This window comes from Sander vitreus, chromosome 16, assembly GCF_031162955.1.
Source record: "Sander vitreus isolate 19-12246 chromosome 16, sanVit1, whole genome shotgun sequence".
Classification (NCBI taxonomy): Eukaryota; Metazoa; Chordata; class Actinopteri; order Perciformes; family Percidae; genus Sander; species Sander vitreus.
This window is the reverse complement of record NC_135870.1, coordinates 5,780,103-5,807,703: the sequence shown is the minus strand read 5'-3', so window position 1 is coordinate 5,807,703 and position 27,601 is coordinate 5,780,103. Positions and strand designations below refer to the sequence as shown.

The window sequence follows — 27,601 nt, the reverse complement described above, 5'->3', positions numbered from 1 at the left end:
ACCCCACCCCAAACCTCTTCCGACCGCTGTCCGTGTGTGCGGCGGGGTGGTTGAGGCTGATAACTTTTCATTCATAATTAGCAGTCAGCGAATGGGCCTGCGTTGGGGGGAAATTGAACTGTCAGCGGCGGGGCGCATGGCGTTTGACCCCATCACGCCCAGAGGGGGCCATCATAATTTGTTCATTTGGTGTCCATCAGGCGGGCGCCAGCTCGCCCCCTTCTCCTCCCCCGCCTCCCTCCTCACCCCTCTGACCTCACCGTAGTGGGCGCTCGGGGTTCACGTCTAATTATGAATCAGCAGAAGGACCCCAAGCGCCACGAATATAGCAGCCCCTGCCCTCCAAACCTCCTGCTGCCACTCAAACTGCGGAGATTGCCTCTTAAATAGGAAAAAATGCCCACACAGAAATAGCCAGTGCAGCAGCCTACGCAGCAAATGGATACTTTGGGAAATGTTTGTTTTTTAATGCAGCTGTGGAAGCATTTCTTTTCTCATTCTCGTTTTTTGTCTGTGTGTGTATATTTGTGTTTTGGCATTTAATCTTTTCTGTCTTCCTCCTTTTGTCAATTGTGTTTGTCCTTTTCCGAGGTGACGGAGGTCATGACAGCGGTCCCTAAAAATCTTGATTGTCATACGTGTGTTTTCATTGTCGGCTGCAACAACTGAGAGTTCGACTTGTCTCATCAAATCACCTGGTTAATTTATTACTGCAAGCAAGTGAATTAGGGTCCTAACCCTTTATTTTGAAATCTTTAAACATTAATAAGATGCCATATCCATGCCTACATGAACACATTGCTGTGGTACTATGGAGCTTGTTTCTTCCAGTCATGTGAGTGAGTATTCAGATCCTTTACTCAATCAAAAGTAACAATACCATTGTATAGAAATACTCTCATTTTGGTCCTGCATTCAAATTATACTTAAGGTATGACATTCTTAAAATAAAACAGAATTAGAGATCACTGCTCTAGATTCAAGAAAAGAAAAGACATCTTATAGAATTTATAAACCCAGTTAACTTGTGTTAAAAAAATAAATAAAAAAGTTTAGGACTCAATAATTGAATGGTGCAAAAGTATATTGGTATATTTCCCTTTTGAAATGTAGAAGAAAATGGAATGGAAATACTCAAGTAAACTCTGGTTTCTTCCATGTTCTGTAGCCAGTATTATTGTATGTATAACATACTTTCATCATCTACAAGTGAAGTTTATTTTGTTTACTATTTTCTAACATTTTATAGACCAAACGATAATAATCAGCTGATTAATCCACAGTGAAAACAATCATTAGTTGCAGCCTTAGTTCTATTAAATATCACACTTGGACAAAGAAGCTGTTGGCAGTTTGTTAACAATACTTGCAAAGCTAAATGAAGGACAATACGGTTTCTGAATAACAATCCTCTATTATTGCTAATGCTTTTTAATGGAAAATTTCAAAATTAATCATTTTAAAATACCTAATTTACTGACAAATTGGCATAAATGAAGTAACCTCTGTCTATATGTGCTGGAGAGACTTCTTGTTACATTAAAGTAGTTTTAGGTGGCTGTAGTAACATTTATTTAATCCAATTTGCAGTCAAGGTCTTTGAGACGCCCCTCAATTAATTGTCATCTCCTGACTGAGGGGAACAATTAGGCCCTAAAGTCAAACACATGTCCCGTACCTTAATCCTCACAACTCTTGTAGAGCATAATGAAATCCTGTCCGTGGTGTTGGAGGCAGACAGTGTCTGAAAAACAGGAATGGATTTTCAATATCTGCCCATACATCTCTGTACTCCCCACACCACTTTCTTTTAAATTGGCCCTCTTATGCACACGGCACAAGGCTACCAGGCCCTTTTTGAATATGTCAGCGGGATTTTCAGGTCATTTGCCAGAGAGGATGTTGGGAGCGTGGCGTCCGGGCTCTGAAGGTGACTGGTGTCTGTGTCATCCATCACGGGAGCTTCCTTTAAGTTGATGCATAATAGAGCCTCTCAATCAACTTCCTCCCTCATTGTCACCTCCCTCCTTCCTTTCCGTGGTGGAGAATGGGAGCCAAAGAAAGAAAGGGAGACTGACAGAGAAGTCAAGGTTACATCCCTCTTCTGCTCTTATTTACACTTGAGGTGTTATGGGTTTGTGCTGTGCGGCAGGGCAACAATGGATGGAAGAGCGAAGGGGCTTCTGTGGGCACTAGTGTCAGACTTGAACTGTCCACTGTGTCAAATTGGTGATAATAAGCAGTTTGAAGCCCTATCCTGTCTCCGTCCCTTCTCTTGCCGCTGCCGCTTGCTCGGTGGCGAGGTGACAGACAGGACCTTGAAGCCGGAAGCGTCTGTCAGGGAGGTAAATCTCTGTTGTGATGGGGTGGCAAATATTATGGCCAGCTTTATCGACACCGACTGCTCTGACGCATCCAAAAGTGGCCCGATAAATTTCCAGGCTTGCGTTGGAGCGACGGGCGTTTGTGAGGGCACAGCGGCGTTGCAACACGGCAACAAATGTTTCTTTGACCTCCTTTACAGGCGCTTGGGCGGTCTGAGCACAAGAGACGCTGCTGCTCTGTCAAGGGGACTGAGAGATGGTGTTGTGATCACATAGTTTATCCTGTATCTAATGTGACCTGGGCAGGCTATTGTTTCAACATGTTTTATACTGGTGCCAATCCGATACTCAAACTGCAGCCACAAGCCTATTCGCTGCTACTGAAGACTTTCGTCTTTGAAAACGGGTCACAAATCCACTCAGTTGCCAGTTTATTAGATGCACCGAGCTAAAACTAATGCATTTTGGAGGCTGCAGTTTGTGGTGCTCTGTGGGTAATCCAAGAACGTGTTTTACATGCACTGTAGTAACCTGGTTACTATAAATCTGCATACATATACACGAGAGGCCATACAATTTTACCTAAAAATATTGTCTCTAAGATAAGCAATGTTTACTGATTTAATTAATATGGTCTGTACATATTGAATCAAGAATAAGTAAACAGGATTGAAGAAGACTCTGACCCTTTTTGTCAACAAGTCAACTTTCTATACTTTGCAGTAATTTACTACTGTATTAATTTTTTTCATGTCTTGCTGCTACAATACAATGATAGTGAGTGTTTGATTTCTCGCCCTGTGAAGTGAACACATTGAAACTCATCTCCACTGCTCTTGTTGTATGTCAAACCGATTCTTCATCCTCAAACACGCCACATGACAGGTCGTCGTCGGATGCCTCGCACATTATTCTCACCCGAGTCAGAACACACTGCCAATGCATCCAGCTTAATAACACAATGTACACTGACACCAGTCAACACTGTGGGCTGTACCATCGTGCCGGTATGTTTCCACTGTTTCTTCATATCATATTTTCAGTCATATTCAATTAGCTTAATGAGTTTAACACACGTTAATCATTTAAGTCATTCAGTCATGTTATTTACAGGATCTGTTTTTAAAGCACTGGTTCTTTTTTCATATAATGCTATACATGATATTTCTCACTATTTTTTGCCCTCTTCTTTGTCACTCTTGCGACTTCTATATTGTTTGTTTTTTAATCTCTTTGAGGCGATAAATAGCAATTATTTTTTTTGCAGTGTTGCCTCTGTTTCATACGCATTTAGGTGCTGTAGAGGGTGTGAAAAGGCTTTGTTCGCCCTGCTGTTTTGAACTAATTAGTGCCGTCACTCAAGGCAGATGACATGAAGAAACTACTCAAAGTTGTCATACTTTGCCTGATGCTTTTTATTACTTTGTTGTTGAAGTGTCTGAAGTTTATGCCTGTTATGTGAGGTTTGACAGTGCAACATGTTTAGTGCATTGTGTGGGCTGACCTACCTTTTTCTTTTTGAAGAGAGCTGACAGTTGCCACCGTCAAGTGGAAAACTGAAAGTGTAAACAACGTTCCTCTAATCATGCTTTTCCCCTTGCATGTTACGACTCTACTCGACTCGCTCTTTTTTGGTTTTTCAAACAAAAGTTCTGTATAATACCTGGTACCTGGTACTTTTTTTGGTACGAGGTTCCAAGTGAGTCGATACTAGAAGGTGGATTTAAAACACTGCAGACCCCTGATTGCCACTAGCGCGGGACATCTTGCCCAAACCGGCGCATTTTTATTACCCAAGATACCATCCATAGCGACCAAAATTGTTTTAGTCACTCGACTCAAGATTTTAAAAAATTACAGCCAACAAAACTACAGCGTGCAGTTGACAAAGTGCAGATGTTTCTCTGTTTGGGTGCTGATCAAAGGATTCAGCACGTGTCGCGTTGAAGAAGATGTCACGGCAGTTTTACCTGGCATCACTACAGCTCGGAATCTCGCCTACATTGACGGGGTACTATCCGCAGTGGAAAATTAAATAGAAAAGTACTGGTACCAAAGAAACGAGCAGAGCCGTACCGTACAGTGGAAACACGGCATTAGTAGCAAGATGTTATTAGGAGAAAGAATACACCTCCACCATATCCACCTCCTTTCTTTTCTAGACCTCTCAAAGGTAATGCAATTTCCTGCCTCTGAAAAGGTAAAAGCCCCTTTTAAATAGGCCTGCGAGTGGCAGGTTTGGCCCATGCAGGCACTTGTGTTTCTATTCATTAGAGGTTGTTTTCATTCAGCCTGGTTTGACCGAGCATCCAGCCCATTTCCATCTAACTGGGCTGATTGAGGACATTTCTTAAATGGGCTCCTCTTTACCCTATATAATTAATGAAGGGAGGGTTGGCAGGGAGTTATTGGCCAACCCTTGGGTTGGTGATGAAAAGACTGGAATATTGTATTAATCTGTTCTCTTGTGTGGATGCATTTGCACTGTAATGTACAAGGCGTCCCTGGATATCGTTTGGAGGAGAGCTTCTGGGAAATGTTCTGCATGCACAATGTGTTTCTCATCTTATTCTCGGCTTCTGCTCTCAGGCTCTTTCCAGCAGTGTTCAGTTCTTCATAGATCAATCCAGTCCGTACTGCATTTTATTTCTCTTATAATCAAGAAGTTTGATGTAGTTGTCATCGTTGTTTGTTTGCACAAAACTACTGTACAAAACCCCACTTAGAATCAGTGCTTGTTGAGGTTTATTCCTGTCTTTCCTATGTCCCTCCAGGTCACCACTCCATCTTTCGGCCCTGTGAAAACCTACGAGCTGCTTCACCATATGGCAGGAAAAGGTCTGTCAGCCAAGTACCATTTCTCCAGGCAGCCCTGTTTGTACCAGCCCAGTATGGTGGCCGTACAGGTCATACTGACCAACAGCTCAGACCGCAGTCTGGAAGAGATCCATATAGGAGACCGAAGTCCAGCGAGCCTGAACATCCACTGCTTTAACACCATCGGTGAGTACGAGTGCCACACATGTAAAATATTCCAGGTACACCAGGTAAATCCAATGTTGCTCATTAATTTGTAACATTGCCAGCAAATGTGATATTAAAATTTGAGGCTGCCGATATTTATATTTGTCTTATTGTCACCAAATCCCATGGCAAAAAATTAAAAACCAACAATAAATTGATCCTACGTATCAATAGCCTGATGTACCTTCTTCCTCTGTGCCATAGTGCTCCATTGTTTTTTAAAAACTCATCAGTGAGCCACACCTGCACTGGCTGACATGTTCCTTTATCACCATGAACACACAAACACACTTATTTCGACTCAATCCCACACACCGTCCTGCTGCCACAAATACTCAAGCACCAAATGTGGATTAATCTGCCGCTGAAAATTGTCCCCAACAAATTCACTATTTCCTCCTGTTCGAGTAATGTTTGTTAAGAAACTACAGTGCCCCGCTGTTAATAAATAGTTTACCCCTTTGAAGAAGGAAAGTATATGATTATGACCTGTTTTTAGAGATTTACGTAGGAACCAATCGGCTTGGGGCTTGAGAGCCAACAATAACGCAAGCATAGAATATCGCCAGCCTTTTCCTTTTTAAAGAGGTAGTTTCCTATAAACAGCAAATAAAAAATTTGATAGATTTCTATCGTCATATCAAGCAGCATTGCTTCAAACTAACCTTTCTTACTACTTGCAACACAACTTAGAAATACAAAAAGCATTATTTAAAGTGTGATGTTAAATGTTTGATATTATATCTTTTATTTATTTATCTCTGTGTCATTAACTTTCTATGTAAATACAAAAATGTTATACTTAAATTGCTAGGGGTCTTCTGATTTTTTTATTTTGTTCCGTTTTCCAATTACCCAAGAAAGCCTGGCAGATTTAGAATCACTTTAAAAAGAAAAAGTGCAGTATGTGGCCTTAGAGCTTCTGTGTAGTCTATTTTTTCCCCTTCTTTTTATTGTAATACTACTGACCTACGATTTTTAAAACTTTTTAAACTTGGCTGCCAGTCCTTACACACGTGGGTGACAAGTATGTCAACACCCTGAACTCAGTATTTGCAGATTTAGGATGTCATAGTTGTTGTTGTTCCTCCTATAATGTCAAACAACCACGTTTATTACAATCTGTGCAATATCTACAGTCTCTCCTATTTATTCATGATGGCTTTCTGGAATTCCTGCGGCTCTACCTATGCTATGATTGTTTTCTCAGACAGATATTAAATGATCAGTTTAAGCCGGTTTGCTATCAGCTCAGCAAATAGCCCTGTCCCCTTCCCCCAACATGAAAACAGCCAATATTACTTCAGCTAATCCCTGTTCATTAGTATCGATCAGGACGAACAAACATGCGCCATCTCCATATTTCTTGTCACACTGTTGAATGATTGCTACACTTGGGTTAATATAAGACTGAGAACTGTGCTCCCTCAAGATTTTCTTTTTCATGCACACACACAAACACACAGAAGAGGTGTGCGGTGGAGCACGTTAAAACTGTCAATTGCAGGGGATTGATTAGGCATCGAAGGAACTCAAGCAGCCAAACAGTGGCTAATATGGATCGATTGAACCTGGCTACTGTGAGCTGGTGGCTGGAGTTGGTTTGGATAAGTTGCAGAGGATGAATACAGACAAAGCTTTATGTACTGCTGTGTTGTGTGTATTCGTTAGGGGATAATACATGACAGGGTTTTGTATTTAGGAAGAAATATTTTACATTGCGTCTACAATGTTCATTTCTTTCCATTGCTGCTCATCTCTGCGTGAACGGTTGTTAAACTCTTAATTTAATAGTTTGATGTGAAATAGTATTTTTGAGTTGCCTACTGTTTCTTGAGTTGCCTACTGACCACTGACGGGTCCCCTAAATTATTATCTTTCTTGTTAACTAATTATTTACAACTAGTTGCTGGAATGTCCTCTGCCTTCAATACTTAATAAACCAAAATCAAACAAAAAAACAAGTAGCTTTATGAGGTTTAAAGGACACTTCCAGTTTATTACAGCATGGGCTTTATTTAGTTGCGTTATCATTTCTATCTGTAATAATAACGCTATATTAACCAAAGTAATTGCAGATATCTGGGAACATGTTGACATTGCAAGAAGACCATACAGGTTGTAAATAAACCCCCAGGTTAGCCAAATGTATTTGGGCGAGAAACGGTACAAATGGTAAAAACTGAAATTGTTTGTTGAAAACATCGGTGCCAATAATGACACATTTTTATTTTTACCTGGAAATAAAGTGTTTTAGATACTCAACCAGTCTGATTTTCTTACAACTGCTCCTATTGGACATTGTTGTTGTTGTTGTTGCGTTCCTAAATCTCAGCAACTACTTTGGTGAGTACATCAATGGTCTTCAATGTTTTTTAAGCCAAGGACCCCTTATCTGAAAGAGAGATGGAGCAGGGACCCCCTACTACATATATTGTATCAAATTGAGTTGCATATTAAACTGGGCCTACAATAACATGTAGGGTGGCCTAAAGCCTTTATACATACCTGTTTAGTGCATTAAAAACTAAGCTATAAAAATAATTCTTGGTATGATTATATAAATCATGTTGTGTTAAACATACATGTGGCACAGTGACTAAAAAATGCCTTTTTTCACAAATAGGCTGATTTTATATTTGCTAATAATTTGTTCATGTTAAGACATTTCCATTTTTGAAAAAACTTTCAAAAGTTGCACAGGAACTCCCTTCATTCATTTTGCCTAATGATGGTCTAGTACTGAAAATGTGCCTATACTGTTGCATTTATTTTTTGCAAGTTAGACAGTGTGCGGGGGTTTCTTTGCAACTTTTGACCTGCTTATCCCCCTCTGATGCACCTGTCTCACGTTACAGATATGCAAAGTATTTTTCTGTACTGAAAAAACTTTAAAAAAAATTAACAATACATTGATGGCCCCCCTGCAGTAACTCTGGGGACCCCCTGTTGAAGATCTCTGGAGTACATGGTTATGATACGGTCAAAGCTATTGGATGAGACCAAAGTTGTTAAATTATCCTTTAAAAGAATAGTTTCACACTTTGGGAAATAAACTTATTTTCTTTCTTACTAAGAGTTACATTAGAAGATGGATGCCACTCTCAAATCTGTACAATAAATGTGAAGCTATAGCCAGCAGTGCATTAGCTTAGCAAAAAGTCTGGAAGCAGGTGGAAACAGCTAGCCTGGCTCTGTCCAAATCAGCATAATCGGCAGCTCATGAACATGGTATACCTCTTAAATTGCTCTTAAATGTAAATTGCATATTCCCTTTGAAGACACATATAACCACTAACTTACTACTTGCAATTTGGCCCTCTGTTTTAGAACAAATATCATATATTTAAGTTACATTTATTCTTCTTTTGGTATATTATACCAAAAGAAGAATAAATGTAACTTCACAGTTTGAATAGAAATCCTTACTTCAGTGGTATTCCAAATGGTTCGTTATATGGTTTATATTAACACTGACGACTAGGGAGAAGGATACAGAGATTGTTTTTTACAATCTAGGTAGAACCAGAATATGTGGGTTAGAGTAGATGTGAAGGCTGGATTGGAAGTGAGTCCATGATGGCTCTGTTTTCAGAGGGTTTCCTCTGGAGTCTCTTCTCCGTCTGTGGAAAGAGTAATACAGTAAAATAGCCCTGCTCCACGGAGAGAGAAACACAGGCCGACTGGGGAGGCGTGGAGGATGTTTCTGTCTGTCTGTGTTCTTCTCATCCTTACCCCCCCCCCCCCTCCTCCTTTCTGCCCATTCAGCTGTCCAGACTCTCTCTTCAGCATTTTTTGGCTTAACTTAACTCTCTGTCTCGCTCACATTTTGCCCGATCTACAATCTGTCTCCCTCACCTTGTCTCTCCTGATGCTGATGCTCTCTTTGACAAGCCTGTTGTTTTGAAAATATGAAAATATGCTAGTCCTTCATATGTTTCTTTTTTCTCCCCGAGGCTAGAGGTGTGGAGGGGGGGGATTAGATTGAAGGATAGATTTCTCACACACGGTGGCCTTGCTTTGTGAAGTAGAAAACACAAGTGGTGTGGATGCCTGTCTGTTCCACTCTGCTGCTGCACTCCCCCACCCACCCACCCCCCTCTCCTCCACCTCCTCTCCCTTTGCTTCATCCTTCCCCACGTTGCACACTGTGCCCTTGTCACTCACTCTTCCTTTCCTCCCCTCGTCTTTCCTCCCCTCTCTTCTCAGAGCGGCTGGAGCCAGAGGCCTCGGTGACGGTTTCCATGGGTATTGACTTCAGCGACTCGACACAAGCAGCCAACTTCCAGTTGTGGTAAGACGACAACCTGACATGGGCTCATATCAGTCAGGCTTCTTTTTTTCTTTTTTTTTCTCAGACCCTCAGTTGTACATCTTTTTCACTACACTTTTTCTCTTACTGCTCTCATCCTGTGTCTCCAGATATTATCATCACAGCTCCCTTACGTGTCTCGTTCTCTTGCGTTCATTTATATCTTCTCTTACCTTTTTTCCTCTCTCATTTGTTCTTTGGTAATTCTCCTTTTCCTACCCGCTCTGTGCCAGCACTCCCAGGTGAGACATCAGCCACAATTGATCCGAGTTCACTGGGATAACAATTATTCCTCCAGTAATCAGCCCCTGCTCAAATCAACCTGCTGAATGCCATCGGCAGTGCTGCTCAGCTGATCAATAACCCTATCAGAAAATCTGTTCAGGATGGGGGAATCAATCTGGCCCAAAATGCCATTCACAGAGCGTGGTTTGCAAGGCAATCAGAAGAGAAACATTTAATACACAAACAAAGCATGAATACACACAAGTGCACAAAACACGCAAACTATACCCCACGTCATCATCTGTCTATTCAGACTAAGATGTATTTGAAGAGAGGGAGACCAGAGCAGAATGGAACATTGTCCTAATTTACAAGATTAGTGCTTTTTTTGACATCCTGTAAATAAGTAACTTTTCCTTTACTAATGTTTTCCTCCCTCAGCACCAAGGAGGACCAGTTCAGTGTGTCCATCCAGCCTGCTGTGGGAGAGTTATTGATGCCCAGTACCATGACAGAACAGGACTTTAGCAAGGAGCAAGGTGGGTTCAAAAGTGTTTGCAAAATAACGTGTATTTGTTAGTAACCTTAAATCACATCGATAATCACTAAATACAAACTTGAATCGTTCTACTAATTCATATTCTTTGATGCACACAAACTGCTGCTTTAACCATATATGTACATGGCCGTATACTGTAAAATGTTGCTGAAAAATGACAGAAATATCAAGGGAGAAATTGCAGAGTTGCTGTAGTATGTGTTATTGTTAAAAGTTGAAAGTATGTTTTTGCTATTAACAATGGGTAGAAATATTTCAAGACTGCTTGCTCGCAAATAAAAGAATTGTCTTTTTATGTTGGTCCAAGTGACCGTGTACTCGTTTCACAAATGGCATCTTTTTTTTAAAGATTTTTTTTGTGGGCATTTTCGGCATTTATTTTGACAGGACAGCTGAAGAGATGAAAGGGGAAAGAGAGGGGGAATGACATGCAGCAAAGGGCCGCAGGTGGACCTGAACCCGGGCCCGCTGCGTCGAGGAGTTAACCTCCATATATGGGCGCCCGCTCTACCAACTGAGCTATCCAGGCGCCCACAAATCAGCATCTTATGATAATATTATGATTTAAAGGATAAGGCTGGGGATATCCTATATTTTCAGCAAATCCTACAAAACCAAGCCACAGTGTTTTTAGGGCGTCTCTAACCAACGAAGCAACAATGTTTTAGTCCGTCTCTACATGAGACAATCTTTTAAAAAAGAACAACTATATAGTTTCAGCCTGCACGTATATCGGTACTTAAGATTTGGTATTATGGCAGAGCAGGTGGGCACACGGACATTTACGAACATTTGGCTGGCAATACATCATCATTAAAGTTTAAGAAGCAGTCTGATGCCATCGTTATAGGCCACGTTAAGTTTCTGCATGTTACTTTTTCTATAGAAACACCAAGTGAGCAGTATGCAGCGGGGTATAAAATGCTCTAAATTAAGCTATCTTGACAGTAACCAAACACATGCTAAATTTAAATGTGAAATAAGTGACAATAAGTGAAATATATAATATCACCGGACTTATTCTTTTAAAGGTGATTTCATTGTTGAAGATAAAGTTGCAACCATCTAAAATACACTTTACAGGCCTAATGACATCGTACAACATTGTAGGTCTTAGTGATAAAGATTTGAGTTCAAATCATAAAATTAGAGTGTTTGTCTCCTCTATGTCGTATTCATATATTATATTTATAAAGTGAAATAAAATCATTGTAGCCTGCTGCTAATTAACATTTCCTCACCTTTGTCATGAAAAATTCTTGCCTCTTATGAAGCACTTAATGGTATTTCCTGCACAAACGCACAAAGCACAGCACACCTGTAGAGCTACGTAATGTGGCAGCTATTGAGAGCTGAGAGCATACTCATATGTATGCTCTTAAGTGCTTGCATAATGCTGCTTCTGCCTTAATTAATTGTCATTCACTGTGTTTTGAGATCTACTGAATACACCTTGCACTCAGACACAAAACCGAGTGGAACAACTGACTTTGCTGGACCCTTTTCTCTTTAGCAAATTGCATCTTTATTCCAATTAAGTGAAGTTAATTATTTCAGTTTACAGGTTTGTCATTGTATTTGCCTCTTTTATTTCTACCTAACTTGTCCATATTTATCTCCATTCTTTCTCTCAAATCCTTGCTCATTACTTAGTGCACGTGTACTGGCCCTTTGCCTCTCACGTGCATGATTGCCTCGTCTCTTTGCATGATTAAAGAAGGCACTCCTCCCCCATTTTAGTTACCATCTAAATCTAAACTTAGCACAAAAAGTAAGGAAATTTGTGTTTGGTAGATTATTTCTCTGTGGTAACAATGCTTTTTGGCAATAAATCTTATACCGTTGGAAAGCCTGTTTAGTTACCTTTCAAATGGGGCACCTCCTCCTCATGCTGGTCACCAGCCTGGTCACACACTGCTGTGGGATGGCATCCCGTTCTTCAACCAGCAGTCCTGACCTCAAACCCCTTGAACACTTGTGGGATCAGCTTGGGCATGTTGTTCATGCCAGAGTGACCAACACAACCATGTTGGCTAACGTGCGACAAATGCTGGTTGAAGAATGGGATGCCATCCCACAGCAGTGTGTGACCAGGCTGGTGACCAGCATGAGGCGGAGGTGCCAGGCTGTTGTGGCTGTGTATGGTTCTTCCACACGCTACTGAGGCTCCTGTTTGTGAAATGAATAAACTGTTAAATTGACAATATGTCTTGTTTCTTCAAACTTCAATCATCCAATCCACCAAACACCAAACGAGTCAATGGCAGAATACGCTGTTTGGCGTTGGCAGAGAACATTTGGCAAATTTTTCATGGGCACAACCCACATACTCAGCGCTGCTGCTCATCCCACAAATGCATGTTCCCTACAAATGGGGCACCATTTGAAAGGTAACTAAACAGGCTTTCCAACGGTATAAGATTTATTGCCAAAAAGCATTGTTACCACAGAGAAATAATCTACCAAACGCAAATTTCCTTACTTTTTGTGCTAGTTTATTTTATCTTATTTTTCCATCACTGTCCCTCCTAAAACCAGGTCCCAAAATACATTGTATACAGCAAGTTAATGAACATTTTATATACATACAAACACTTGACTGTGGAATTGTATTTATGGTAGTATAGACCCAACTTAAAATAATACATCCATCAGACCCAATTATAATGGAAACTCCTGTTTCCCGTACACACATTTTAACAACATTGAACAACTGGATATACTCTCATCTCATTCATCTAAAATGCATGTTTGATACTTTCATATGTCAACACTTTCACTAACGTTAGGTTGGAGACCTAATTTACCTGTTGGACTACAGACTAAAGAAAATGACACCACCCAAACTAGCAGTCAGTCCGACCGGTGGTGAGATGTTGCTGTTCGTAACGCTAGATTTGGTTTATCAAAGACTCTAGCAAAGCAACACAGTACAGCAAATAAGCACAGCAGAAAAGTCCAATAGATCGGACCTCCGTGTTTAACTATATATCTTTAAACGTTACAGTTACAGCTGAAAATGACAACAGAAATAAACAAGTTTTCCAATTTCACATACACTCCACAATTCAAATCTACTGTCATTTGTCTACACGGAAGTGATTGTTGTGTTAGCGAGACGTCATGGTGCATCGTCTATACGGGGTTATATATGTAGTCTAAGATTAACCTGCACAAATACATTTAATTTACAGTAGTACTAGAATTTAACTTCTATTTGTGCTAAACATTTTGCATCCTCTCAGGTAAGCTCCTGGGCATGAATGAGACATCGGCAACCATCACCATGGCAACAGCAAACACCTCCAGCCAGGCCATCAGCAAGCAGGTCCTGTGCGCGGCAAACGTAGGAGTGGTCTCATCCAGCGGAAACAACTTCAACAGGTAAACTGTCCACGAATGTGCATCTTTCAGCTCACCGCCATAATCCAATTCTTCATTTTCACGCACTGTATTTTTTACGGTTGTATGTTTTTATATTCAGATAATTTATCCAGATAATTTATGGCGTGTAACACACTGATATACAGCCTGATTTTACATAGCTAAATGTCAGTTGTTGTTTTTTCATCTTGATTACAACATTGTAATGTCTTCCATGTTTAATCCAAACCAGCCAGCGTTTATGAGACCTTTGACGGAGCATTTCACACTAAACGAAAAACATTTGTTTTATTTGTTAAGTTGCGTTAAAAAAAAAAACTACTTTAAAATGTAAAACTCTCAGATATTAATATCTGTATGCAGTTTTGGTCCGGCACTATTTACAGTTTTGCTATATAAGCCTTGCCCAATCGTATGAATACATACAGCTTTCCAAGGTGAAGGCACATAACCTGCTAGGCTTTGTTGTCTTGATTGTGCCTCTACTGTGTCAGCAGTCCTTTGAGATTTGACCAGACACGAGCCATAAATATCAACGATCATACAAATCTTTAAAAGAATAGTTTGACATTTTGGAAAATATGCTTATTCGTATTCTTGTCAAAAGTTAGATGAGAGGATTGATACCACTCTCACTCTCTGTTCATTAGATACAAGGCTACAGCCAGCCAGGGGCGATTCCAGGATTTTTTAAATGGGGTGGCACAGGGTGGACCAATAATCATTATCGACAGTTATAACTTCCCCAAATCTACAAAGTCAGTACAGACTCACTCTGATCCTGTATTCCAGTGCAATTCAGGCTTAAGACGAGGAAGAAAAGGAGGTTTTGGGTTGTGTGATGTAGTGTGACATTAGCATCAGGCCTTACCCTACAGTCACATTAGCTACAAAAGAGAGCGACATGCACTCGCTTGTGGGCGCTCCTGGGCGTGCCTAGCCTACTCCTGGTTGCTTGGCAACAGTGAATAGAAATTCTCCGGTGCTACCTTCAACCACGTCTTACAAGTCACTTCAGAGGTATTGTCAAGTCACAAGAACGATGTTTTTGAATTTAAAAAAGTATTTATTTCTCGATAAAAGTAACAAAATATATGAGATAAAATTCCAAACACATCAGATATATACATAAATACGATGTCCTGAAGCGTTTTCCGCCATCTTGAATTATTTTCTTCGACTCGAGCCACTGACATACGTCACGCTGCCTTCACTCCGATTGGCAGTCGCTTTGTCGCATCGCTCAGCATTTGTACAAAATAGACTTCTTGTCTATTTTGGCCCCGCCTTGCTCGTCGCAGCGGCAAGCTCGTCGCTTGTCGCTGGCAAACGGCCACCCCCATTGAAAATGAATGGTAGCCTCTCGCTTCGTCTCTGTCTCTTGTAGCTAATGTGACTGTAGGGTTAGGCTTCTGTGAAGCAATCGTCTTTGTATTAAAGCTCACATAAAGACATTGTTGACTCCAGTAGTTTGGGATTATTCAGTGTGGGAAGTTATACAGCAAATATAACCTCTTTATTGAATCCGTTGAGTCCCATTGAGATCTCATTTTATTTTCAAAGGAGATGTGAGTACATGTAAAATAATACAAGATAGTGAGAAACAATTATATAGGATGTTAAAACATGATGTGAAATGCAGACATACAAATGAAATAAATGCTAAAAATAAGTGAAGAAAAAAAGACCACTTAATGTACATTTAAAAAGATTGAGATTTAAACATCATGTTCCTAAAATGCCCCAAGTGGATGGAAACATCCACTGAATATTTTGACTGCAGAGATGCATGGCCGAATAGCTTTTAACACTCGCGGACAAATTGAACCCAACAATAATTTGATAATTGTGCAGCAAGCAAGAAGAAACACACGTTTCTTCATATCAGTAAATGATCAAATGCATAACCAGAATCTTACCGTGAAACTATTTTGTGAGTCACATACAAATTCACATCCGGAGTAAGATTGTTCTTTATGAGAGTGGGAAAATGAATGTGCCCGTTATAATTGTGTTTTTCTGTGGAGTTTAGTTAAACAGTGTGCATGCAGGTATCATAGAGTGAAAGTGTCTGTGTGTGTCCCCCAGCAGCCTCACACAGACATGCCAGGGGAATGCCCTGAGAAGCCTGGCTGTGTAATTGGTGTACACAGAGTGTGCTAATGAGCTTCCTCCTCTGTCACGCACACCCGAACACCTGATAGATAATTAGACCTCCCTCTCTCCCTCTGTTTCCTGCTCTGTCTCTCTTTCACTTCATCTCTGCACCCCCATCTGTGTCTCCTTCCACACCGCTGTCTCTCTTTCACTTCCTCTTTGTCTTTCATCCCTCTGCGCCATGCTCTGTCCTCCTCCTGCTCGCCTCTGTCTGTCCCTCTTTTTATTACCTCACTATGTGCAGACAGACACTCTGTCTCTTCGTCTTTTAATTAATTTATTGTGTTGGAGATCTTTTTATAGAAATAGAGGAAACATGTTGGAAACAGTGGTAAGTAAGGGACAGTGAGGAAGTCACAGTGAAAGAATAAGCGGGAGACAGTAGCACAAGGGCACAGAGAGCTGAAAGAGTGAGTGGAAATCAATGTTAGCCAGTGGGAGAGGCCTGCATCCAATACGCCCATATTTCATTCAGAATAACCAATAGCTCAAATGACTCCATGCTATCAATCTCGCTCCTGCTTCTGTGACAGCAAAAGAGGAAGACAGTCTCCCAAGGTTGCCCCGTAGTCTTATAATAATGAAGACGCTCTCTTCCATGTTGTCGGCTGGTGATGACCGGCTCTTCCACGCTGTCCTTAGGAGGTCTGTTTATTGGAGATGATGGAGTTCCTTGCTGAAAAAATCCCCAGTCCTTGTCTACTCAAACGTAACAGGCAGGTTTGACAGCTTTGTCTTTGAGAAGTTGTCGTAAAGAACTTTAAATCTGTCTATGGTTTTGATTTGGTGCCAGTGACTGCACATGTTCAAATAATGAACTGATTGAATTTTTGTTTTGTTGATTAAAGCTGCAACAATGATTAAATTGACATAAAGTTAATCTGCAACAATGAATGAATGATTTAAGTAATTTTAAAAGCAAAAAAGGCACAAAAATCACTGGTTTCATCTTCTCAAATGTGCATATGTTCTGGTTTTCTTACTTTTCTTTGGTCAGACAAAAGAAGACATGAAAATGTCAACACAGGCTCGTATGGCGGGCATTTTTCACTGTCTGCTGATATTCTATAAACAATAAATGGAGAACATAATCGTTAGAACAATCAGTAATAAATATATGAATAGTTTCAGCCCTAGTTATGATTGCTCTTTTAAGTTGCCAACTCGATGCAGGAGCGTTTTGTTAATCTGTCACCCAGTTTTTTTGTTTTATTTGGAAACTGCTTCCTTTTCCATATGTTTCATAACTTCTGCAGACCAATTAAAGAAATTCATTTATTCATTCATCAGCTGTACTTCCTGTACTCCAGGGCTTTTCCACACATTTTCCTCTCCCCACAACCCAAGAGTTGTCTCATAAAAAGGGCTTCAACTAACGATTATTCTCATTATTGATTAATCTGTTGAATATTTTACAACGAATACCAGAAAACTTAAAAAAAAAATAATAAAAAAAAAGCCCATCACAGGTTCACTGAACAACAGTCCAAAACCCCAAAATATTAAATGACAATCATACAAAACACATCTGGGATATCTGGGACCAGATAATATGTGGCCCTTTTGATAATTGAATTTCTGCCAGTCTACTAATGGTTTCAGCCCTGGTCATTTTAATCGTAGTGTTTTTGTGTGTTGCTGCTGTGCATACTTTGAATAACGCACACACAGAGCAGAGTGATCGATCGATCTGATCGGATACACCCACTGAGAGCTTATTGTGGAGGTCACTTGGCATTAAAAGTGATGTGTGAGGTAACCTCCATCCAGGACCCTTCTTTTTCTCCTTTGATCTCCCCAGAGAAAGGGTTCTCTAATCCGGGTAGGATCACACAAAGGATCTGCCCTCAGAGGAGTGAGAGTTTGGCTTTAATGTAGAAATAATGGATTCAACATGAATCCTAAGAATGGTACATTTGGCAACATATACTGACTGCGCTTTAAACTGACCTCAGGCACTTTGTGTGATAGATTGCAGTATTGGAGTTAACACAGGTTCTGGTTAACAAGGCAACTGCCCGCCTTTCCCCCTCTGCACCTCTGCATCCCTGCACTCCTCTTGTTTATCAGCAGGGTGCAGCACTGCTTCTCTCAAACAGGCGTCGAGGCCGAGCGGAGGGGGATGCCACTGAAACACAGAAATTGATTGCTAGAAAGGAGGATGGCAATAAATCAAGCAGGAAAGCAAATGTAGAAAACGCTGTTCTTGTTTATGTCTAAACAGGCGGAATAAAATAAATGTGCTCTATTTTTCAGTCCGTTTGAAAGCAAATTTGATCGAATTTTGCATGCATTGCCAAACGCTCTGGTTAGAGCCTAATTTAAAAAATAAATAAAAAATGAACCCCTTGATTTATAAGCTATGCTTTCTCTTTACACTTTGATATAATTAAATGATGTTTCTCGAAACACAGAATTTTCCTTTTTTTCCTGTGAAGTTGAATTCTTGTTCCTATTTAAAATGTAATTGACTATCATTTATAACCTGACTAATCAAATGTCTGGTCTCTTTATTGTAGATCACTTCAGCACACAGTATGGCTTATGATCTATGGTCAGATGATACCAGTAGTGTAATGTAACTGTTGTAATGTGGTTGTTAATAGACAATGATGATGATGCAACATGCAGTCCCATTTACATGTTTCACTCAGTTGTAGGTAACATTTTCCTTAATTCCTCATTGGATTAAATTTGTGTCTCTACTTCCCATCTTGTTTCCCATCAGCTTCTGTGGTCTGTTTGTCCTCTCCTTCATTTCACGTCTGTCTGCCTCTCTGCCCTTTGAGCGCAGCGCTGCAGTTTGTCCGTATGGCCGAGCTCTGGAGATGTGTTGAGGGTTCCTGATTCTAATTGGAGCTAATAGCTCTGGCCATCTGCCTGGTCTGAGTCTGCTCGCATGTGTTCGGCTCTGGTCTGGCCTCACTGACCACTCAGTTGAAGGACAATTCTCCACTTGTCCACCTGGCCAAACAGTAGGATGGAACAATAATACCCCGCCGCAGCCTCCACACATTTGGCCTCCGCTTTTCTGGGTTTCTATTTTAGAGAAAACATCATGCACAAATCTTTTTAACCTGACAAGCTTTGATACCAGAGAGTCAAAGCTGGTCAAATGTTTACTTAAGATGCAGGGGGCTTGTGTACCCGCTGTGGGTTAAGTCCTTCATTCTTGGTTGCAGAATCCTCTGCGTCCTTTCCTGTGTCTTCTCTGCGTGCGGGTGAATGCAAAGGTGAAGCCCATTTTGTGTTTGCAGTGGCAGGGTGGAGGAGAGGCAGATGGCACACACAGGCCCTCTGCACTGAGGAGAATCACAGATAATTGGAGAGTGATGCTTAGCTGCAGCCCTGCCGATCGATGCCAATCCGCCTGCTCTAAGTCCAGGGGTTATGCTTTGCTTTTCTTTCCATACACTGCAATTAATCCAGTGTTTAGCCCAGTATGTGAAGAGTGCAGAAGAATACCAATGACCCGTTTAAGGCCCGCTTGTCCTTAATCTTACCCTTCTAGTCCCTAAAAATGCACTGATGTTGTGTTAGATGGGTTGTAGATCTGGTCTTTGCACCTGAACGTGCACACGTCCACAAACCGCAAAGTGAAAATATTCAAAGCAAATACGGTTGGAAATCAAACGCAATCAAAACATGCTCTTGTTTCTTTCACTGGCACAAACAAAGGCCCACAGCAGCGTCTCCTGAGACAAAATGAAAGCAGCCTCGGGGTAGTGTTAACTGGCTGAGTAAATGATAGATTTATATCCTAAATCCATTAGCAAAGCCACGGGGACCACATAGACACCTTAAGCTGCTGACAGTGGGGGCAAAGAGAAAGGCTGAAGGGAACCGGATGTTCCCATGTATGTTTACTGTACCTGTTTTCATGATTGTGTGTTGAATGGAAACAAAAAGATATTTTTTGTTGTTGTTGCATAAATAGGATTATTTTGGTTGTTTATAAAGGTTGGAACGGATTATGACAGAGCACACATCTTGAATTCCCATAATTAGTAATTTGGATTGATATACAACCCCTGAATTATTTAAAGAAGCAAAGAGGTTGGTGTTTTTTTGAGAGAAATTAATCCTCTACTTGAATGGCTTGTGTTTCCTGCTGAAGTGGCTAATATTTTAATTAAGCCTGAGGAGGACTCTCTCTCTCCTCCCTGAGAGCTCCCTGATAAACTCCCTCTCCTCTGTTGATGGTAATTTAGCAGCTCCCCAGAGACACACCCAGACACACTACGTTTGTGAGCCAGCGCCGTTTCATTGTGTATGCATGTCCCCTCAGCCCTCCCCACCCCCTGTCTTTAACGTGGGCGTGCTAATTGGTGGACGTGCTAGCTGCTCCTGCCGTGCAGCACGGCGCTCTATGACGGCGCCTGTCCAGGCCGTCCTGTGGGGGCTCTTCACAGGCTTTAGTCAAGCCTAAGTGGGGCTCTTTGTAGGCTGTTTGTCAGGCCTAAGCGGGCTGCCACGGGGGGTCTTTGTTGCAGGGATGTAGTGCTAAATGGAGGCAGATGGCTGGGTGTTAGCCACGTGAGGCTCAGAGATGCAGAGGGCCTGAGGGGAGCGGGAGAGGGGGCTCGGCTCGGCTCCGTCGCCCTCAAAGAGGGTCACTCTGGGTCATAGCCCCTGTCTGCCTCTTGTTAGCGCTCTCAATGGGGACCATGTGTGCCCAGGTTTGCCCCCAGTATGCAGGGACGGTATCCTAGGAAACGGTGGACCAAGAATTCTCCCAATGGTCCAGAGGGAGCCGGTGGGACGGGGCATCCCCCATACTGGTCTAGAGGCTCCCACACACTCATAGACAACCAGAGTCCATAAAAACAGGCTGGATTCTGTTTGACTGGCATGAAGGGCGTGTCTCACCCCTAATGGCTCTTTAGTCAGCTAGGATAATGGACTGTCTGTTACTCTGCTCGCTATATTTCTTGTTACATCATTTTCCTTCTGTGTTTCACTCACTAATTTAGAGTAATTACAAGGTGTGAGGTGTTGGAGACTTTTCTAACGTGACGATTTACAGATTTGGGGGAGAAATGTGAGTTAAGTGTGTCAGCAGTGCAACACATTTTATCTCATTTTGTTAAGGTGCCTGATGTTTGTTATATATGTTAACTGTTTATTGATGTAGCAGTCAACTATTGGCTTCACAGCTTTCATTGATAAAGAGATTAAGCACTGCATTACATTTTAATTTCATAAACGTCATATACTGTATAACAAGAATAAAAATATATTAAAAGTAATTAAGTAGGCTAAGTTCAGTGTACAAATGGGTTTCATTCTAGAACAAACTTTTTTTTCTGTTAGAAAAATGGATATCTTTGTTTTTATTTTCAGAAGCGTGAAATCTCTGACACCATCATACTGCCCAGTAATTATCAATTGTTGAATAAGTTTGATTCATTTTTTACAAAACCTGTTTGCTTACTTCAACCAGGGTGATATTTTTGCAGATATAAAAAAATTCACGTAAGATTTAAGGCTGGGCGATATGGCCAAAGTCTTCTATCTGGATATAAATAATTTCGTAGCTCAATAATGATATTTATCAGGATATAGCATAGAGCTGGGCGATATGTAGAAAATCTAATATCACGACATTTTTGACCAAATACATTGATGCCGATATTGCGGCGATATTGTAGTGTTGACTATTGGTGCTTTCACAAAATATTTACATTTACGTTTAGATAAATAATCATCAGTAATGAGTAATGTGGATATAATGACTACGTGGGTAAAGTCAAATAATAGAACAGTTACAACAGTCTGGTAAGTTCAGAAAATGACATCACTTTACAGTCAGCCTTTAAAACCAGGAAAAGACAACACTTATGTCATATCACGATTTTACGATATCCAAAATTTAAGACGATATCTAGCTTCATATATCGATGTCGATATAATATCGATATATTGCCCAGCCCTAACATAGCATTTGTTTTTTTGGTAATTCAATAAATACATAATCTATATGAAATTGTAAACCCTATTTTTATGTACTCCTGTGTGACTTAAATACTTGACAAATAAAAAGAACTGAGTACCTTAGTGCAAAATGAACATAACAATCAGAACGTAAAGCATCGTCCAAATGACGTCAATATTACCATAACGGAGTTCGGCCGCTATTGACAATATCCTGAAAAATACATACAACAGACATTTTAAATGGTTTTGACGATCTCAACCCCTCTTGTGTTGTTGATTTGCTTTTTAGGGAGCCTATTGTAACATCTGGCCAGGGACTGCAAATTTTAGCCTTTTTGCTAAATCTGGCATATTTACAGAAATGTTTATTAATATGCAATGTCCCTGTCAAATAACATAAAGATAAAGTGTATCGTCATATCACCCAGCCCTAATAAGATTGGTTTTGACAGGTGGATGGAAACAGTCAGTAGCTGTTTAGAAATTGGGATCAGTGCGATGTGTCTGGATTTCTTTTTGTCACCTTTGTGTCAAACAAATTCCAAAAAAACATATTGTCTTACTCACCCCTAATGGTATATACCATGCTTAGGTTTTATTTTAAGATATCTGTCTTTGAAATTTCTGCCTCCACCTCGACACAATGGAGGTGAATAGAATTTTGTCTGTGGTGCTCACAGCACTGAAAAAAGTTACTTGAAGTTGCATCTCTTTCCAGAAACGCTGCACCTGTTACTCTAGATAAACCACAGAACAGGTCGTCAACAGTTTTCATAGGAACTATTTCTTTGGTAGAAATTAGTTCCATGGAAAACTGTCGAGTGAAGTCTCCCTTTAAGGCCACACAGCTCAGTATCAGTCTGTCAAACCGACCGTCGGCCTAGTTTGTGCGGTGTCCCCCGCACCGTCGCCAAGCGTCGGCCTTCGTCGGCCTTTATTGGCCTTTTTCCGGCCGATTCAACAGCGGCTGTCAGCCGTCGGTCATACAGCCTATTCATCTGATTGGCTGTTCAGCTTGAAAACGAGAGTGAGGACAACAAACAAACACCTGGCACACGCAAGGCTCCTTTCATTTTTCATAGTGGTTTTGTGAAGCTGACCTGCCTTTTTATTTATTTTTTTATTTTTTTACTCACCTGCAGGTTTGCCGGGCGGACAGTCAGCAGCGGGGCCCTGGTCTTGGTGTCGCTGGAGCTGAAGGAGTCCTCCACTGCCCTGCTTACTATCAACACAGAGAAGAGCGTCATGGCGTCCATGTTGCTCCGAGACCTCAAACAAGCCCTTGCTCAGGCGTAGAGTCACATCTCCCTCCCCACCCCCCCTCCTCCTCCCTACTCCCTTTAGTAAAGGGGAACAGCACTTCATTAAAGATTTCATGTATTTTATTTCTGTGGTTTGGGACAATTCGAGCAGTACTGGCAAACACATGGCACCGAAGAAGTAGAGCTTGAACTTGTGTCACTCACAGAGAAAGAACTGGAAACAAAGGAAGAAGAAGGAAGGAAGAGCTTCTTCCTGTTTTTATGGTCTGTGTTGTTGTTGTTTTTTTTTTTAAAGAATTGTCTTGAATCGCAAGAATAACTTTGTGAAGGTCTTGAATAAAGCGATGATCCTCTTTTTAAAACACACAGAAGGCATCATAGACGTGATAGTGGGCTTTAGCCTTACCTTGTCCATTATGAGTCACTCCTCAACATGACACTACTCCATCCAGTCATGTCAAACCAACTGATCATTGACCTCGGTGGTGACTGTTTAAATTGCATGCAATTTATGGATTTGATCAAGTATTATTATGTACAAACAGCTGCACATTTTGGGAGAACGAGTATAATGCTGCCTCACTCACAGCGCGACAGGCCAATTTGTCCGTTTAATGTTTACACTGATTGAGATACTCCACTAAAACATTGATCTCCGAGCCAAGCGACCCTGTGTTTGCATTGATTGGAATTTGTTCTTTAGTGCGAAAAAGAGAAAAGGAGGATTCCTCCAGGCCATTTGGACCCATCTAAACACTCTCATGACAGTACAAACCTTTGCAAGCTGCTGCAACTACAAACTAGCCTCTGCCCCTGATGTAGTGTTACATTCCAGTCTTTACACTGCCCCCAAATCACTTTTGTGCCTTCTACGTGAAAATAATGTAATTTAGAAAAACCAAACGTATATGTTAGACTTAAATCAACAAGGTCTTTTTATTTGTATGGCTTTTGCTGAACAATAAAAAGTGAATTTATTAAAACAAACATTTTATTTGTTTGTGTCTTGCTAGTAATGACGCTCCTCGGTTTGATTTAGGCCGCGTTACCCGACGGCGTCTCTCCAACGTCTCTGTGCTGTGATTTATGGTCGTTTTAGATGAACATGGCTGGAACACAAAATCGTTAATGATGAGCTCTGCTAATCATGACATCATGATTTTGATGAATCTGTCACTCCACCTGCTGACATATGTTCTTCTCTTTCTCCTCCCATGTTTCCATCCACTGTGTTGTATCCTTTAAACCAGGAGTAGGAAAGCAGTGAGTCTGGGCCCCAGCAAAAGAGTTATCACTCCCAAAGTTTACATCAAAATGTTTCTGATTTTTCACAAATATACTGTAGTAAGTAGCCTACAACATTCATGCAAATCCCAATAAATATGTCCTTGTGACATACAAAACTGCCGCTTCATTTAATGAAAATTCCTGTAAATTCAAACCGTTTTAATTCCAGAACAGATTTTCTCACACAAACGCAGTTAGGTATCAATCCATCAGAAATGGTGACTACAGTATAAACATAAGCGTCTGTAGTCCCAGTGTCTGCCTCTCATGTTTTTACTTTTGAGTCACACAGCTACTAGAAAAAAAGAAATCCCTACCGATCTTTGAAAAACCCAGAATGTTGTTGCACACTTAACCGCTGTACTGAAGAGCTTTCCAGACTGCTCGAAGAGTCCTCAAACCATCTAGATGAAAAGATATTCCGTCTGTTAGCCGGAACTTAGATATGTATTTGCTTCATTTGAATGTCAACCAAACTTTAAGCATTATATTATTAGTTATAGTAGGTGTCAGTTTCTATAACGTGAAAATAACGTGTTCGATCTTGTCGCGCAAAAAAGAGCAAGGACACACGTTATTGTTGTCTACCTGGATTTGTAACCACCATCGCAATTTGAGGGGTGAAAAACTTCTTTTTTTTTACGCATCAGACTGTGACAGTGTTGTTTTACCCAGATGGTTAGAAGAATCTTTAGAAAAACCTGGGTTTTATTTTGAAACAAATTAAAAAAGACACTGACAGACAAAACGACAACATAAAGGTTTGCGTTTTCACTGTGCCTGTAAAGCCCCCCCAAACTGCGGCCCTGTGCTGTTAACCAACAATATTAATGTTTAATAGAGAGCCAGTCATAAAAATGTGTGTTGTTCCGCAGAGCCGGTATTAAGAGTAGTAACAGCACAACAAAGTGATGGTGTCTTAGCTGCAAAGTGTAGAACCCAAGTTAAGATCTGGGATAAAAGTGTATTGTAGCTGTGTGGATTTATTTAAAGTTAATATTCGGCAGTAGAAGACATATGAGGATGATGAAAGGGCTTCAGCTCGACTGTTGAGTAAAGATGCTCTTAGCAAACTGAAGCCAATCCAACGCCTGAAGACGGTTCTGCTGTGTTGCTTGTCGTCGAGTAAAGTTGCACAGATGTATGTGATGTGTTTTAGCTTTGAGTAGGCCGGTGGCGTAGTGTGCTTTGCGTCTGGCTGTCTTTTCCGGCTCATAAATAGCGTCTCTCTGAGGGCTGTGGTGAACACCTGTTAGCTCATCTGTCACAGGAGCTCCACTCGCATCCATCACCTCTCCCTCTGTCCTCATTCCCTCAGCCAGCTGTTCCCATCTCACACACACACACACACACACACACACACACACACACACACACACACACACACACACACACACACACACACTGCGTCAGGCCTGCCAGAGACACACGCGCACATCATACAGATCCACAGCCACATGGAAGATTTTCAAACTTATTTCCACATTTTAGTAATTTAGTATACAAAAACGCACTCCGACATGCATTGTTTCTATAATACAGATAGCATCTGGACTCTTCAGAAACAAACCTATGTCACATTTTCTACAGTAGAAAAAGCCAATCAAAAAAGACTTCATACACTTAAGTTACCTAAGCTTCCTCCCTTTGTGTTTACTTTACAACGAGAGTAAGAATCTAGAGCCGGACTGGCGGCTCTGTGAGCCTGGACACAGTGATGCTTTGAGCTAAATGCTATAGTCGGCACTAAGCATGCTAACGTGCTGATGTTTAGCAGCTTTAATGTTTACCCCGTCCACCATCTTAGTTTAGGGTGTTAGCATGCTAACATTTGCTAAACACAAAATACAGCTAAGGCTGATAGAAATGTTAAATCAAACTAAAAACAAATGCTAGATGAGAAAGAAAGCAGCTATGAACAATATGTTACAATAAGAATATATCAAGTGACAATGCGATGAGAAAGTTGTCACTCATAGTGATGAATTATCACCCAAATCTGCAGTTCACCCCTCTGCTTTACGGATCTTTACAGTGAGTTTCAGCTCATTGTTTAGCTGCCCAGGCCACAGCTTTACTGTTTTGGTTCACTCTCACGGCTCTCATCGTGTCGTTTTTACTCGCAGCAGGCAGCTGTTCTCAGACAAAAGGCTCTAAAAATAATATACTGAATTAATTACTTTAACAATGAATCAATTATCAAAGTAGTTGGCGATTGACCAATCGTTGCAGCTCTACCTCAAAGAGCTTTTGGTCTGGCCGTAGACCGGTCTGGACTTGGTAAAGTATAGATTAGGAAGAGGAAGAGTTGAAATGAACTCAGCATAGGTTGTCCTCACACTGTGTGTGTGTGTGTGTGTGTGTGTGTGTGTGTGTGTGTGTGTGTGTGTGTGTGTGTGTGTGTGTGTGTGTGTGTGAGTGAGTGTGAGAGATCCATCTCCCGGTGTTGGCACCTGCTATAATAGGCTCTGGGGAGGGAATGAGAGAACAGGGCGGGGGGTGCGGGGGGGGCTGCCTTTCTTCCCCGTCACCTCACCCTCAACATTGCTGTGCAGTGACAGCTTGATTTCTTTCCCTCTCTGGGCTGCAGCACAGTGACATGATGGGCCTGTTCAGTTGGTCTTATCACGGTGTGTGTTTGAAGAGAGTAGAGAGCGGATGGAGGGGACGTTGAGGCGGGGGGGGGGGTGGGGGGGGGGGGGGGGGTGGAGCTCATCTCTGGGGTAAAGGCAGAGGATGCCCAGCTGAGGAAACGCCTGTCTGACCTTACCACAGAGAGCAACTTCTCATTAGCCAGCGTGTCCCTGATCAGCCCTTCGTTCATGTGACGGGGAGCCTCAGACATGCAGGCGAGATACAAACACAGCAATTCCAGTGCATGTTGTTAAATTATGGATTTCCTCCCTTTATTAGAAATAATTTGACTTTCTGCCATAACAATTAAATGATTTGCTTCCAACCACAGTGTAGTTCTTAACTCTTTATAGACTGTTACACATACAGTACACTGGCAAAGAAAAGGCAGAATAAAATGACTCTGCATGATGGAGACGTGATCTCACACTACCAACCAAATCAATATCTAAATAACACCAAGAGAGAGGTCCATTTTCATTCCGGGCTAATTTTG

General features: G+C 41.2%; 1 protein-coding gene across 2 annotated transcripts in view; it reads left to right on the top strand.

Annotated features, from left to right (window-relative positions):
• Positions 1 to 24,173, top strand: part of ap3b1a (adaptor related protein complex 3 subunit beta 1a) — a 64,252-nt gene extending 40,079 nt beyond the window's left edge. For both annotated transcript variants that reach the window (XM_078270823.1, XM_078270822.1), the window contains exons 23-27: positions 5,099 to 5,327; positions 9,558 to 9,642; positions 10,327 to 10,424; positions 13,690 to 13,828; positions 23,065 to 24,173. In XM_078270823.1, the coding sequence (XP_078126949.1) occupies positions 5,099 to 5,327; positions 9,558 to 9,642; positions 10,327 to 10,424; positions 13,690 to 13,828; positions 23,065 to 23,218 (705 nt within the window). In that variant the 3' untranslated portion in view covers positions 23,219 to 24,173. The remainder of the gene's footprint in view (positions 1 to 5,098; positions 5,328 to 9,557; positions 9,643 to 10,326; positions 10,425 to 13,689; positions 13,829 to 23,064) is intronic.
• Positions 24,174 to 27,601: the final 3,428 nt, after the last annotated feature.